Source organism: Grammomys surdaster, unplaced genomic scaffold (assembly GCF_004785775.1).
Source record: "Grammomys surdaster isolate TR1022 unplaced genomic scaffold, NIH_TR_1.0 272, whole genome shotgun sequence".
Lineage (NCBI taxonomy): Eukaryota > Metazoa > Chordata > Mammalia > Rodentia > Muridae > Grammomys > Grammomys surdaster.
The window spans coordinates 59,519-76,306 of record NW_021604713.1 but is presented as its reverse complement, the minus strand read 5'-3'; the positions used below and the strand labels follow the sequence as shown (position 1 = coordinate 76,306).

General features: G+C 47.7%; 1 protein-coding gene across 1 annotated transcript in view; it reads left to right on the top strand.

Annotated features, from left to right (window-relative positions):
- Positions 1-16,788, top strand: part of Myo5b (myosin VB) — a 302,464-nt gene that overhangs the window by 278,825 nt on the left and 6,851 nt on the right. Inside the window, exons 31-38 of the mRNA XM_028776757.1 lie at positions 1,065-1,158; positions 3,249-3,392; positions 7,547-7,698; positions 9,215-9,304; positions 11,637-11,787; positions 13,031-13,316; positions 14,794-14,968; positions 16,398-16,478. Coding sequence (XP_028632590.1) covers positions 1,065-1,158; positions 3,249-3,392; positions 7,547-7,698; positions 9,215-9,304; positions 11,637-11,787; positions 13,031-13,316; positions 14,794-14,968; positions 16,398-16,478 — 1,173 coding nt within the window. The remainder of the gene's footprint in view (positions 1-1,064; positions 1,159-3,248; positions 3,393-7,546; positions 7,699-9,214; positions 9,305-11,636; positions 11,788-13,030; positions 13,317-14,793; positions 14,969-16,397; positions 16,479-16,788) is intronic.

Sequence of the window (16,788 nt, the reverse complement as noted above, 5' to 3'; positions counted from 1 at the left end):
ACTGGAGATTAAATTCAAGTCATCAGGTTTGGCAGCAATGCCAGTGCCCACTGAGCCATCTTGCTAGCCTCTTCCCCTTTTAAATAAAGATAAAGTCCCTCAGAACACCTGTAATTAGAATTATATGCAAAGCCTACATAGCTCAGGTATTGATCTTGTAACTGACTCTCTTTAGTAGGCCTACCTTAAAGACTTCTTCCATCCTCTGACCCCCACAGACACACACGCACTCTGGTGCACATAGGCACATAGAACAACAGACACATAAAATTAAAATAAATCCTTTAAAACAATGTCATCCAAGGCAAAGTTTCTTTCTCAGCTGTGGAGCAGTCACCCAGCACACACAGTGCCCTGGGTTCTATACCTGTCTGCGACACACAGGGCTCCACACTGAAGATCTTACAGAGCTCTCAGGATGCACTGTTTACCTCTCCCTTCTCCATCGCTGTAGTTTCCTAGGCTTGGCTCTACTGGCGAAAAGGCAGGGTTCTCTTCCTCTCTCCCTTCCTACCACCCGCCCATAGCTCGATGAGGGCAATAGTGATAGCAAAGTCCTTCCAGGGACAGCTTGCTGTTCTAGGTCCCAGTGGACTGTCTTGCCTCCAGTGACAACAGTTACTAGGTATTGGGGCCACAGCCCCTGTCCTGTTTGGCTTCTGATCCCAGAAGCCTCTGTTTGGCTTGCTGACTCTGCCAGCTGTGTGGCTGCATTCCCACACCTCCACCCAGAGTGCTGCCTGCCTGCTACTCCCGGGATACCTAGACTGGGTGTCCCCTGGGGAGGCTTGGCTTAGGGAGCCCTGGGATTCCACAAGGTGCCCGAGTGCCCCAATGGGAGGAACTCGCCCTGGGAGTTCACTCTGTTATTGCTGGCAGAATGAACTCTGACTCATCTGGGCTCTGAGCAGGTTCTGAGCCTGTGTGAGCTGGCCCTTCTGCTCCTACCTGAGCGGGCTCCTCAGCCTCTCTGGGCTTCTCTGTTCCTGGCAAGAATTCTTTTTTTCCTTTCCTTCAGGGTGAGGCCAACGTCCTGTTCTCACACAACAACTTTATTCTTTCAGGATTTTAAGGAATTGGTAGAGAAGCTGGAAAAGAATGAGAAGAAGCTGAAAAAGCAGCTGAAGATTTACATGAAGAAGGTCCAGGACTTAGAAGGTAGTGTGCCTGGGCGTGCATGAGTGTGTGCCTGGGTGTGCATGAGGCAGAGGTGACCCTGCCAGCCTGTGGGACTCAGCTGCCTGCCCTTTGGCCCATTGTCCACTTCATGAGTTTCCTGGTGGCTATGCCTATGCCAGCCATGTCCTGGGAGAATTTAGCTGCTGGGAGCCCACATATCCTCAGCAGGTAGGGCCTAGAGAAGAGACCCAAGCTTGAGCAGGTGTGAGCAAGACTGGAGGAAAGAGCCACACAGGTACATAGAGGCAGAGTGAGGCTGTCTGGTGTGAAAGAACACTGTGACACAAAGACCTGGGGCCCTCACCCCATGCCACAGGATGTCACAACTAAACTTCCAATTTGGAGTCTAGATGGTGGGACAGATGGGATGTCTAAATCGCTTTCCTTAAGCCCTGGGAGTGTCCTTTCCTGTGACTGGTGTACCCTCTAAACATGTCCTACCCTACTTGTAACCCTCAGGTGCTTCATGTCTCAGATAATCTTCCTCCCTCTACCCAAGAGCCACCACCCTAGGCTTAGAGTCATGCCCTGTGCTGTCCTGAGGCCACAGATCTGGGCACATCACTGAACCCAGGGTGTATGTCCATGGCTTCTATAGTGTGAGGGATAGCTCTGCCCACAGCAGGCAGCGTCTGGCCTTTTCTCAATTGCTGGTCTCTCTGCACTTGCCCCTGTGTGCCCTCCGTTTATGGGGATTTACCTTCTGATCCTCAGGTGGTCATTGCCCAAGTCTCTTGGCTTCCAGCCTATCCATTCCGCTCAGTCCAGAAGACTGTCTTCCCCTCTCCTCCACCTCACTCCCTGTGTCCTTCCTCCCCTGTGACCAGTCTTCACCCTCTGTTCCCAGGTGGCTCAGTAGCTCCCCAGGGCCCGCCTCCGCTCAAAGCACTGTCTCTCCTCTCACCTCCCCAAGGCCAGCAGAGTAAAGTCCCTGCTCTTACCTGATGCTCCTCCGTATGTGCACATGCGTGTGCACACACACAGAACATCCCTCCAGTTACAAATGCCCACCGTGGGGGATCACTTACCCTGCTCTTTCCCCGTTCATCTAGGGGTGTGGTTTCTCAACCTTCCCAATGCTGTATCATTTCATTGCTACCTCATAACTGTAATTTTGCTACTGTTATGGATCATAATGTAAATATCTATATGCAGAATATTATCTGATATGCAACCCCAGAGGGGTCACAACCCACAGGTTGAGAACCACTGATCTAGAGGCCGGGTTGATGGACCAGCCCTGTTCTTGCCTACTTTCTTTCCTCCTGCTCCTTTCTCTGTATTCAGCCTCCACCAGCACCTACAAGGCACACCCCTGACCTGGCTCCTGGCCAAGATGCATCGTCAAGGGTTTTTCATGTAAAGACACAAATGCATCTCCTCAGCTGGACTGGTGGGGGTGAGACTGGGGACTTCATATATGTCCCATGCTGATGACAGTACCCTCATACTGTTGGTACCCAGGTGTGCAGTGTGCAATGAATAATATTTGGAGTCTACTACCCTCCTCTAGGCTGGGGGAAAGGTCTGAATGACGTTTGGCAAGTTCTTGATACACCAATTGGTACCCCTAGGACACTTCCCAGATAACTGCTTGTGTGATCTGCACTTAGCACACTCCCCAGCCTCACACTACATCTGGATCCCATGATTCTTCTCCACTGGCATCGCCTGCCCCCTGGCCAGCCCACAACTCTACCATCAGTGTCATGATGGCCCGTGCTGTGGTGCACACATGGAACTGAGGAGAACAGGCTCTCCTCTCAGACTGGGGGACCTTCCTTACAGCTTGGTAGAAGAAAAGCTCTTGCTAGCAGGGCAGACTGAACATGGTTGCCACCACTCTCATACTGTCTCTGGCGCCATACCTACCTGTTTTCCTTCCAGCGATCCTCCCTCATCCTTGAACACAGTGGACCCCAGCACAGGTGCTGAGGCCTTCAACCCACAGCTAGAGAGGTTCCAGCTATAAGGCACAGATACATAGAGTGTGAGCATGATACCCCTCCCCTCCTGCCGGCCTCCACTGCATGTTCTCACCATGTTTCTGTCTTCTCTTTCTCACTCAGCTGCCCAGGCACTGGCACAGAATGACAGGAGGCACCATGAACTCACAAGACAGGTCACAGTCCAACGGAAAGAGAAGGACTTCCAAGGCATGCTGGAGTACCACAAAGAGGACGAGGCCCTCCTCATCCGGAACCTGGTAACAGGTCAGGACCTACCGTGGTGTGCCACCTGCAGTTTTCTTCTCAGTTTCTATTCAGTCAACTCTCCCATCTCCCCAGGGGATCTTACAGTCCCCTCCTCTACCTCATGCCCACCATCTCCAGCTGTTCCTATGCTCTTCGTTGCTTTTTCAAAGCTTTGCATTCACTCAGGGAAGGGAGGGTCTCTGTTCTGCCAGTGGCCACATGGCTCCTGCCTGCCACGTGCTTCTCTGCAGTAATGGCTGCAATTCTTCTTTCTCTGGGGAAGTTCAGGTGGGCAACAGTGCTTTTGCAGCGTGGACTTGTCGGCAACTGTGCCAAAGGTCATTCCCTCCCTGATTGTTTATCTCTCCCAGCATCTGTATCTAAAGGCACTGTCCAGCATCCAGCCATTGGAGGATGCTGAGATCATTCTGGGAACTGTCCCCCCAAGTCACAGAGTGGATAAATAGTGAGCCAAGGACTAAAATGTTTTCTAGTTACAGTTTGTTAGTGCTGTGCAATCCAGCATGCATGTGTTGACCTCTGGAATCGCACAGCCTCTGTGTAAGCTTGCCTCCTTTCCTCCCTGGCCATGTAGTTGAGGACCAGTGCTCTCCTGTGTGTGTGTGTGTGTGTGTGTGTGTGTGTGTGTGTGTGTGTGTGAAATGCCATATTATGAGTGATAGAGGCTCAGTATGTGGCCCAGCAGCTTCAGCTGCTCCAGAAAAGGTAGACTCCCTCTGGCTTGGTCCTCAGGACGAGAACTCCTGCTACCTCACATCCAGCTCCCGTAGCTTTGGAACACCTCCTGCCGATGGGGTCATCTTCATGGATGCCCAGTTAGGAGGTCTGAGTCCTATTTGCACATTGTTGAGGCTTGTGTGAAGATAGTTCTCTGTGGCCAGTCGCAGATGCCACCTTCAGGGATGGCTTACTGTCCTCGTGGGAGCCAGTGTCCTCAGTAATTCTGGTCTCCTTCTTTTCTTATCTCAGCCTCATCAGCGTCAATAAACCTCCTGTATGCTCCATCCTACAGAGTCAGGAGGAAAAATCTTAGAGAGTCCTGTGAGGCAAAAGGAAGATTATTCTGTCTGATCCTATGCTACTGGCCCCCTTCTAAATGATACTGTAGTGTCCCCATCTGTCAAACAGGGTGGTGGGACTGTCCCTGCCTTCCCCAGCATGTGAGATAGACCCAGAGAGTGCACTGCAGGGCTTTCTCACTCAAAGAGGTGGAACTCAAGGTAAACATTGCCCTCCCAGGCATGAAGACCTCTGCTGAGTATGGGGCCTAGGCTGGGAACGCGAGAGGACTAGAACATGGTTTCTGCCTAGCATGGTTGCCCTTTGGTCATTTGATTTGGGTGTTTTGAGTGCTGATGACTGTTATGCTCCAACAACTATATGAGACCTATAACAAGCAAACCTTCACTCTGTGGTGAGTGTGAAACACAAAAGTGTACAGCTTCAGAGTTACATACACAGTATATGTGCTGAGTAACTAAACAGGACTCTGAATTCCATAAGTTAAATATGTGTGAATCAAGCCGCCTTCTGCTTTCATTGCTTACACGGCTCCAGGCAATCACCTCCTACCTATATCCCAAGAAAGAGTACCTCACCATCTGCCCTTCAGACAACCCCCCACACATAGATGAACCTCTTATGAACCTGTCACTGGCTAGTTGCTTCAGAGAGGAGAAAAAAGAGTTGTAATCCCCACACTGTAAGATCCTAACATCTGCCTAGAAACAGAAGGGAGTCTGTTCTATCACAACAGACGACTCCAAGGCAAGGCAAGCTGCTTAAATCTGCCCATAGGTAAAGCCTGAAGTAAGACAGTAAAGATTGGAAGTGTAGGCCTATAAAATTCATTTTTTTTTTCTGGATGAACATTCCTAGCATTCTAAACAGAGCCAAGAGCCAATCTATAGCCATTTATTGAACATAGACAATGCCAGAATGTTAACCATGTGTCCAGAGTGTTGTGCCCTGTAATTAACACTAACGGGAAGGATATATTTGAAAGAATGATGTAACCTGTGAATCAACTGAAGACACATGCAGCCCAGCCCCCTCCCAACCCTAGTCAGCCTTGACAGATGACTTCAGGATGCTGCTGGCCCAGGTAGAATGGAAGGCCTTCCCATTTGTGAGTTCCAAGACCAGAGAGTTTTCCGGGCTTGGTTTGGTCAGGATAATGAGACTATCCCAGGCTGTGAGCTGGGATAGAGCCAGAGCCACAGTGAAGTGTGAGGCCCTTTCCCATCCGCCATCTTACCAGGCACCAGGCCTCTTCCTGCTGCTCTGCTCCTTAGCTCCCCAAGAGACTAAAGTCCATCTGACAGTTTCCTAGGGGAGTTAGGAAGGAGGGGCAGGGAATGTGAGTTTATCATGAGGTCTGCCTGCCTCTGCCTCCTGAGTTCATAAAGAGTCACGATCCAAGGCAGGGAAAAGGTCAAAGGAGAGGAACCAGAGAAGGGGCAGGGCAGACTGAACATGGCTTCCACCATGTGACGGCAGTGCAGACTGTGGGCTGTTGGACCAGTTCAACCATGAGTCATCAGGGCTGCCAGGTAATCATTCCAAACGGACAGCTCTCTGCTGTTCAAATGTGCCTTCTGTTGCTGTAAAACACCATGCCCATTATGATTGCACGGTATCCTGAAGACAACTCAAGGCAGGAGCCTGGAGACAGGACTGAAGCAGACACCCGGGAGGAGCGCTGCTTACTGGCTCTCTCCCTGTATGCCATCCAGGAACACACCCAGCATGGTGGGCTCTCCCACACCATTCACTGACCAAGAAAATGTCCCCTCCCCAGGGTACTTCACAGGAGGTATTTTCCCAGTTGAAGCTCTCTCTTCCCAGATGACCCTAGCCTGTGCCAAGTTGGCAAAAAACTAAACATCACACTCATGGACCACAGATACTTTCGGCCCTCTCCGACCTTGGCCAACTGGCTATTGTTGGGAACATAACAATTTGCTATCAGATATGATACTGCTAAATTATCCTGATACCAATCTTCACATATCAAAGAATCCACTATGCCCAGTCAGAAGTTCTGGTGCATTCCCACCCCATTGCATGACCCAGATTCTATTTATAGCCTGCCTCTAGCTATAAGCCCCTTCCTGAGGACCATGGCGTGCATTTGTAACTTGTGGCCCTTTTATCCATGTGGTAGATAAATCACTGGGGACCTGTTTGCTTTACTGCTGCAGTACAAGCACCTAAGAACGTAGAGTGGGCTGCCAGGCAGTGGTGGTGCAAGCCTTTAATCCCAGCACTTGGGAGGCAGAGGCAGGCAGATTTCTGAGTTCGAGGCCAGCCTGATCTACAGAGTGAGTTCCAGGACAGCCTGGGCTATAAAGAGAAATCCTATCTCGAAAAAAAGAAAGAAAGAAAGAAAGAAAGAAAGGAAGGAAGGAAGGAAGGAAGGAAGGAAGGAAGGAAGGAAGGAAGAAAGAAAAGGAATGTGGAGTGGGGTGTTTGTTTTTAAGCATAATTTCTCTATGTAGCCCTGGCTGACCTGAAACGCTCTATGTAGACCAGACTGACCTCAAACTCACAGAGATCTACCTGCCTCTACCTCCTGAGGGCTGGGGTTAAAGGTGTGTTCCACTATACCTGGCCATGCCATACTTTTGCTTTTGACCAGTGCCCACAGCTGCTGGTGCCTGGGTGGATGAGCGTGTACAGCAGTTATCTGTTGCTGAGATAAGATACGGTGACCTAAAGCAACTCAGAGTTCCTTTGGTTTACCGGTCTAGAGTCCATAAAGGCAAGGAAGGCGTGGCCTCAGGCACCGGAACAGGAAGCTGGCTGATCCCATTTCATCGGCACACAGGGAGTAGAGAGAGGAAGCAGGAAGTAGGACAAGGCTATAAACCCTCGAAGACCACCCCCAGTGATGCACTTCCTCCAACAAGGCTCCACCTTCTGAAGGGTCCATAACTTCCCCCAAACAGCACCAGCAGCTAGACACTAAATGTTTGGATACAGGAGCGATAGGGGCTTTACACTACCTCAGTTTCTTATCCCTCTTTCAAGCCCTGTGAGGAGTGGATTCCTAGATGAGCTACAGAGAAATAATGCAAACATTTCTTTTTGAAGCAAGCAATTCTGATGTTTAAAGTGTTCTAATCTAGCTCACTTGTTATCTCCGTTAGACCTGAAGCCCCAGATGCTGTCGGGCACCGTGCCCTGTCTGCCTGCATACATTCTCTATATGTGCATCAGGCATGCGGACTACACCAACGATGACCTCAAGGTACACTCGTTGCTGAGCTCCACCATCAATGGCATTAAGAAAGTCCTCAAGGTAAGTAAGGAACCCGTGCAGACCATAACCTAGTTCCCCATAGCCCTAGCAAAGCTAGTGTTCTGCCCGTTACACTATCTGGGACACCTATCAGTTCTCTGAGCAGGGTCAGGTCTGCAAATGTCAGGAAGCACAGAACTTCATGTGGGCCCGCAGCAACCTCACTGCTGAGCCTGTGTTTCCAGGAAAGCCTGGCTGCCCACTAGGATAGATGCTGTCGATGTGTACCACCTCTGAACCAAGTTTAGGAACCCATACTCTCTCACTGTTCCAAGGGTCTGGGGCACACAATCCTGGTTGGTGGCACAGCAGAGCTTCTGCCATTCATAGGTTTATAAAGTGAAGCAGAACCAGCTGCTTGTGACAGTGGGGGTAAAACAGCCCACAAATGCCACCTTAGGACTCTTAAGACTCTTACGGAATGTAGTAGCAGCTGCTGGCATCACTGGCTAGCCTGTTTAGGGGCTAGGCATTTTTACAAAAGAGCTGGAGTCAATCAGTAGGAAGGGGACTTTACAGGGAGATTAGACCTAAGTGACAGTGACAATCCTACGTCAGAAACTGACTCAAATTCTCCCTGACACTGCTGCTTCCAGCAGGTGAAGTCACCCTAAGGAACCCTGCAGCCAGACCACGCCAGGTCCCTGAGCCTATGATCCCTGATTTGAGAACACGTTAGTCTTAAGCTCCCGGCTGCAAGCCCTTGGCAGCTGCCCTGCCTTCCCTGACTTGATCCATCCACACGATGTATCTGCTAATTGCTGTGACGTGTATCATGCACTTGTACTTGTTGATCACTCTCATATTGGTGTCTCTGGCCTTGACCTCTTTTACAAGCTCCAGCTAGAGTCTGAGACAGCCTAGGACTACAAATGTCACTTCCTTAGGGGGGCCTCCATAGCTCTGGGCTAGATTAGCCTGCTCTGGCCCCATAGCCTATGTGGTCAGCCTTGTTTTATGTCACAGCTCATACTCATTGCCATGTCAATAATCCCAGATAAATACATTTACAGAATGGGTTCTGCAACATCAGTGGAGGTAATGCAGAAACTGGATGGATCAAGTTATATATTGGTTGCTAAGCAGCCTTGGTCACTTAGTTTCTTGCCACTGAACACCAATGGGACACCAGCATATTTCTCTGCTATGCTCTCTAGCACGCCTTGTATAGCTCAGAATCAGAGTTGGCCAGTCCAAGTTTCAGACCAGACTAGAGCCCAGTGCTGCTGGACCTAAGCTTCATTTGTACCACTCAGCTTCGCTGTCTTCACCTATGGGAGTCAGTGGGATCTTCCCATGTGTGCAGGGCCATACATCACTCATCAGGAGACTGGGGAGTGAAGGAACAGCAAACCTCTCAGCAAAGGTTATCTTTTCTGGGACTGGAAAGTGGACTGCATACACTGGGCTGTCCAGGAATTGATGAGTGACACAGGAAACAGAACGAGAAAGGCACTGGGGATATATGTCAGCCAATGGGAGGCACTCAGCCAATGCTGTGCTTTTCTTCCCACAGAAGCATAATGATGACTTTGAGATGACATCATTCTGGTTATCCAACACCTGCCGCTTCCTTCACTGTTTGAAGCAGTACAGTGGTGATGAGGTGAGGAGTGAGCAGAATGCCCCAAGGTGGGCCCCAGTTTTTCCACTTGCAGTTTGGAGTGCTGTGGATCCCCCTTAGATGATGGTTGTAAAGTCTGTGGGGCATCTACCGGGACTGCGGATTGTGGGAACGCCTTTGCAGGACTGGGTGGGGGCACAGGTGACTCTGGGCTTGAGTGGGCTCAAGAACTCTGAAAAATCAAGAGAGAGAACAGGTGTTGTAATGAGTTTGTTTAACCACACAGTACCAGAAAGCCCCTTGACTCCCTAGGGTACCCTTAGGACTCGAATTTCTAAAGCTGTCCCAGAGGAGCTATATCAGTGAAGACTGGGAGAAAGGTCAAGTGTCTGGTGTGTTTGGCTGTTTCTTGGGCTCTGTCCACTTCAGAATAAAGATGCCACCAGAAGAGACATGCTCCTATCCAGAGCCACATGGTACAAATTGATGTGGAGGCCCAGCTTCATGCTTGATTTGATTCACTGACCTGAGGCTATCATTTCATGTTCCACTCTGGACCTCTTCAGTCCAGCGTTTTCTAGAACTCACATTCCTATCATGGGAGGATTACCATCTGCCATTCTGCGATTCGGTATCTCCAGCTTCATGGCATAGACAGTACACGGTCCAGCTTCACCAGTGCCTGCTGCCTCCCACATTCCAACAAGGTCTAGACTCCATGCTCTCCCAGACGTTCACACATCTAACCCTGCCCAAAGTCAAGGTGTAGCAAAAATTAAAACAGTGCAACAGTATTTTAATCTTTTGTGCCATATAAAATAGGAACACTGTCCTCCAGAGAGTAATGAACTAATCTCCAGCCCAGTCAGTCATTTTTGGAATGTGGTTTGATCCTACCTCCCTTTAGGATTTAGAACTTGAGTTTGGGCACTTGATTTTACTCTGAAAGGGATGGTAAAGGTGAAAGAAGTGCCCTTTGTTTTGAACAGATGCCTTCAGTTTCCTACGAGCTCTTTCTGTGTGGGAAAACTTTCTAGCATTTCATTAAGAGTCCTGCTTTCCACAGTGTCTTAGTTTCATTTGTGACAAAGTACCCTGACAAAAACTTAATTGAGATAGGATTTACTTGGCTCACAAACCCTGGCTACTGACCATCTGTTGTAAGAAACCAAGGTTGCAGAAACTTGAAGCTGGTCACATTGTATCCACAGAGAGATGCAGAGAGCAAGGGATAAATGCAGGCCTGTGGTACTTGGCTTGGCTCCCTCTTGCCTTTTCCTTCAGTCCAGAGCCCAGCACTGAAACGGTGTAGTCCACATTCAGGGTGTGCCTTCCCACCAGGGGCCTGGCTGCCAGGTGACCCTAGACCTTTGTCAGGCTGACAATTAGCTCTAGCACCATTACTGTGTATTCCAACAGTGTTATGAAAGGGCAAGACCAAGGGCTCCCGTGACACTGGACTGCTCCTTGTGCTTCTGTTCTCGGGAACAAGATAAACCACAGTGTAACCGGCTCTGTGTCGTCTAAACAGCAAAGTGGAGCAGAGTACCCCACCCCTTAACAATCTCTCCTGTTTCCACCCATTTTCTTATTAAAATTTGCCTTGTAATTTGAGATAAGGGTCACAGATTGAGGAATGGCTGCCTCTATGACAGTACTGATTTTTCTGGCTTTCTGTTAATTCCTCTTGGCCTGACTGAAAAGGACCTCAGAGCTCGGCTCAGTGGCACGCGGAGGCTGTGGAAGGAGTACCCCAAGTTTGAGGACAACCTAAATGATACAGAAAGACCATCTCAAAACAAAAAAAAGATGAAACTAGAAAGGCTTTGGTCACAGGAGTCTTTGTGATGTTGGTACTTGGTCCAGATTACATGTTCATCCTAGTCCAGCAGCCCAAGAGATAGTGCCATCCTCATACCATTCCATTAACTGATAAGATGACAAGCGTCTGTAGATGTCTCCTACAAACAGAACCTGGCCTATGCCATATTCCTGTAAGGCCCTATGTAGCCTAAGATTTTAGGGAAATCTGAATGCAGATATTACCAGATAAACATCCAGGAAGTGTGAATCCCTCCTTCATTACTTTTTTCTGATTTAGGATACTCCATATATAGAACTAACTTTATCTTGAGGATCCATATGATTTATGCCCTTTGGTTTACATAATTTGACTTGTCTGTCATGAGATTTCCACTACCTTCAAGGTCCAGGGCCATCCCAAAGGCCTCATGCTTTCTAGAGCTTTACACGTGTAGGGAAGGCCTGAGGGTGGAGCCCTGCAAATGGGACGTTGTTAAAGTGCCCAAGCCCAGGAGGTAGATGGAGCCCGGGGGACCCCAGAAGCTTATTGATGCACACCTTTCCTCTTCAGGGCTTCATGACACAGAACACTGCGAAGCAGAATGAACACTGTCTCAAGAACTTTGACCTCACTGAATACCGTCAGGTGCTAAGCGACCTTTCCATTCAGATCTATCAGCAACTCATTAAAATTGCCGAGGGCTTGTTACAACCTATGATAGGTAAGTTGGCGTTGCACACATCTTGGAGTCTGGAGAAGGAAGGTTGTGGCAGGCTTGCCTTGCCTTTTAGGAACCAAGTGTTACTAGCTGTGGCCTCCAAGCCAGGGCCTTTCTGGGGAAGGCATGTAGTACTACACATTGCGCTTAAGACTTAGGGAATTTTCAACAGCATACTATAAAAACACAAGGCCAGCAAAGCGAGGTAGCTTTCCTTAATGTTTTTTCCTGTAGTAATTTCTACAAGCACTATAATGGTGTGAGTGCAAACACAATGAAGACAGTCTCTTCTTGCCAGGGAGGTGCTTGTGAATCAAGCTGCAGAAGCACAGGGCAATCCTGTTCGCTTACTTTGCACACAGCAATGAGTACACTTGAGTGTTGGACATGAAATCAGAATGGAAAGAACAGCTACATTCTAACAGTAGACTGGTTCAGGTTTGCCACTCAGCTCTCCATGAAGGCAGAGAAAGAAGTTAAACCTGGATCTGTGTAATGGCATCTCTAGGTCCTCACAACACAAACAGGCTGAGTGAAAGGACCAATTCAGAAGGATTGTTCCTGGGATAAATTCATACCAAATCCTCCTTCCTATCTAGTTTTCTTTTAAGGTTTAAGTTTTCCCATAGACCAGTAGAAGAAGAACTGATTTATCATGCTGGATATGTTGCAAAACTTGGAATAATCTGGTTGATTGCACCAGTTCCTGAATAAGACCTGGGTTCAAATCCTAGTGCTCACTCTTCCTAACAGTGTTTCTGTAGCCAAATTATACAATGTCTTTATGCTTCATTTTGCTCATTGGTAAAGTGTGTAGTGCCTCATAGGGCTGCTGGATGAATGAAAGAGGTCCTGTCCATAAAGCACCACCTGGTACACAGTTAAATGCTATTGAATAAGGATGTTGAAGCAACTAACCTAATAATTACACAGTTGGTGCCTGGGCTCGAACCCTACCAGAGTTGGCTCAGTTCTTAAACTTTAGGTACTTGACAGAGCTAGTACAGAGTTCAGCTAGTACATATCCATTATTTTTGTCCAAACACCAATGAGTTTAAGAAACATTATGTACCATAGTTACTTTATTCAAGATGGAAAGTCACCAGATTCAAAATTCTTTGCCAAATGTATTGAGTCCCTGCATATGTTGACCCCGTGCATATCTGAACGGTTTCATTGACCTGAGTGATCTTACAGCAGAGTTTTGAGGGGAACATACGACCTTCTAACCTTGCCTTCTTTTCAGTTTCTGCCATGTTGGAAAATGAGAGTATCCAGGGGCTGTCTGGTGTGAGGCCAACTGGTTACCGGAAGCGCTCCTCCAGCATGGTGGATGGAGAGAATTCGTATTGCCTAGAGGCCATCGTACGCCAGATGAATTCTTTTCATACAGTCCTGTGTGACCAGGGCCTGGACCCTGAGATTATCCTGCAGGTGTTCAAACAGCTCTTCTACATGATCAACGCTGTGACTCTTAACAACCTACTCCTGCGGAAAGACGCCTGCTCCTGGAGCACAGGCATGCAACTCAGGTGAGAGGGGACTCACGCCAGCAGCCAGCACGTGGAGAGCTGGAGTGACAATCTGTTAATCTGCTCTGAGCTCTCGGCAGGTGTGAACTTTTCACCACCCGCCAGAGTTCTCTGGATTCTTGAATGAAAACACACACACGTACATGTAACCTTTATATTTTGATACGTCTTAACTAATTCAGTGGCTGGGACACTCCTGAATCTCCATGTGGCTAACACATGACCCTCCGATATTCCTGAGTTAATACTTGCTAAATCTATATTTCATCTCTGTTACTCCAGACTCAGTTTTGGGGGGAATTGGCTCCTGGGGCCATTTTTCCTGACTCTTACATGTCAGTGGGCTGTCTCTCTCCTGCGGCCCTTAAGTCTGCTCTCTCTGCATTCCCATCACGGTAATTTTGCTCCTCCTCCTCCTTCTCTTCCTCCCTTGTCCCCGGAAATCTAAAAGTCCTGCCTTCATCTCCCTGCCCAGCCATTGGCTGTTATAAACTTTATTGACCAATCAAAAACCAGTTGGGGACAGAGACCCTCAGCATCTGGACACTAGATTCCCATGTGATTTGGGGAGCCAAATTAAGACAAAGCATTAGAACCAATCTCCAGAGTCAGAGGGTCCCAACACAGGCTGGGGTCAGAACACAGGTGAAATCCACATTTAACTGGTAGCCCTTCCCACAATTGGTATAACTCAAACCCTTCACCTTCTTATTAACTAGTGAAGTTCACAAAGCAGTGATGGCCAAACTAGCCTGGAGATGCTCAAATACCCTTTAATTAAGACTAATGCAGTGTGGCCAGGGCAGCGAGAAAGATGGATCAGGACTTATCAAGGCTGTCAAGGAAGTCTGAATGGTTGTAAATTAAATACAAATTATAATTCAGTATATTTAATGCTTCCCTCCCTGTTAATCTATATAGACACATTAGATATTCCTTCTTTGCTTAATTTTAAGCATGCATCCAACTATTCATTCTTCATTCAATATATGGTTACTGAATTCTAGGCACTTTGCTGAATCTTTTTTAACACACATGTGCACGTAGTGGTTCATACACGTGTGGGTGAACAAGTGGAGGTTAGAGGACAACTCAAGCATCCACCTCTAACAAAAACAAGCAAAACACAAGCCCTCACTGGCCTGGAACTCACCAAAGTAGTCTAAAGTCCCTCTCTTCAGCCCAGCACCAGGGTTATAACTGAGTGCTACCTCACCTGTTTGTGGTTTTGTTGTGTGTTTGGAGTGTGTGTGTGTGTGTGTGTGTGTCGGGATCAACCTCAGGCCCTCTTGCTTACAAGGCAAACATTTTACAAACTGAGCTATCTCCCTACCCCACCTTGCAAGCTTTTTAACCCTGCGAGACAATTGAAGTGAGGGCACTGTCACCTGCACAACACAGCACAGCAGGTGCCCCTCCCCATCTCCCACCCCATGAATTAAGGCCTAACACAGCTTCCTTTTCTGCCTTGGCTAAGGTACAACATAAGTCAACTCGAAGAGTGGCTTCGGGGAAAAAACCTTCACCAGAGTGGAGCAGTTCAGACCATGGAGCCCTTGATCCAGGCAGCCCAGCTCCTCCAGCTGAAGAAGAAAACCCATGAAGATGCTGAGGCCATCTGCTCTCTGTGTACCTCCCTCACTACCCAGCAGGTACAGCGGTTCAAGACCAGTGCTCGCCCTTCCGATCTGTTCTTGCCAGGAGTTTTCTAGTGGTGTGCTTCCAGGCCCATTGACACAGTTTCAGATTTGCAACTGATAAGATGAACCAGAGATCACCTTGGTTATAAAACCTGACGTCAGTTCCCTGTAACTTTCTGATCCTTCTTGTGTACTAAGTTACAAGACCCACAAACCTCGATAACAACTCTAAAATTACATGTGCATGTTCACATGTGCTATATGTGTGTATGGAGGTCAGAGGTTGACTGGGAGGAGTCGGTTCTCTCTTCTACCATGTGGGCTCTGGGGATTGGCCTCAGATAACCAGGCATGGTTGCTGGAGTCCTTACCCAATGTGCCATCTTGTGGCAGGAGACCTCACCCAATGATACATCTTGCATGCCTCATGTTGCTATTTTTTAAGAACAATTCCAGATGGTTCCTTACCTAGAATTTTTTTTTCTGAATCTCTCAACATGAAGCTGTTTGCTTTCTTTATATATTTTCTTTACAACTGTAATTTTTATATGGCCATATTTTAAGACTCCATTTGTATCATTTTAAATGAAGCCTTAGCAATTTAAAGGTACTTAAATATTTTAAATTCCTCTCCCCAAATTTGTATTTATATACTATAATTTGGTTGTAGACATATGACTAGTCTATAAAGAGATAAAAGTCCTAGATCTTGCCTTTGGTCACAGCTCCTAAGAAATGGGCCACAGACACCAATAAAAGGGAACCAGACTTTCCCAATCAAATACATATTCTTCCCAACGAATACCTATGCAGCCAACCAAACTCAGTAAGGTGAAGACACATGATTCTCTTCCCTCCTGACTTCTGAAATGAACCTGAGAATTCTTAAGACCTGCACATTCTTAGTTTCCCAGCTCCCTGCCCCAGTAAACATTTCACTTCTGTGAGGTTACTTATTGCCTGTCCCTGGCCTTGTATTCAGTAGGATACTCCCACTAAAATAGTTGATGGGCACGCAAAAGACTGTCTGGTTAAGAAAAATCTCAGTTGTAAATTAATTTTCTTAAGAGGTAGAAGAGGGTGGTTACATGCAGTTAAGAAAGCCGTCTCTCATACAAGATCCTGGTTCTTTCCTGAAGAGCCTTAGGTTACTGGCAGGAAAGAGGCTGGGAGTTACAGATAGGAGTTTTCTGAAGTCATGTATAAGCCACCAAGCATAGGGGAAGAGTGGCATCGAGGACATGAGCGTCATACAGGAGCTCAAGCCTCACAGGGTGAGCCAAGGGTGGAAACACACCATAAATGGCGGCCTAATCACACACCTTGAGGGGTCTTTTCAGAGAGTTAAATGCTTTGTGACACCATGGTCACAGAGTCTTAAATGTCAGAGTTGCCTTCAGTGTGTCAAGTTCTGTGCTGAACTCTGCTTTCATTCCAACAGATTGTCAAAATTTTAAACCTCTACACTCCCTTGAATGAATTTGAAGAACGGGTGACAGTGTCCTTCATTCGAACAATCCAGGTGAGTCTGCCAGTGTTAATTCTATAAAGTCTTGGTCAAAAGCCAAAAGGACATTGAAAAAGCAGGTTTTAACCCCTTTACTAATGTTGGTTACACTGTGCTAGAAAACCTTGCATTTGTAGGCTTCCTGCTTAAACGTATGAGAACCTTAGCATCCACGGTAGAATTGACTGCACACGCAGGAACCTTAGGGTCCACAGTAACATTGACTGGACACACACACACACAGGAACCTCAGCATGCACAGTAACATTGACTGCACACACACACACACACACACAGGAACCTCAGCATCCACAGTAACATTGAC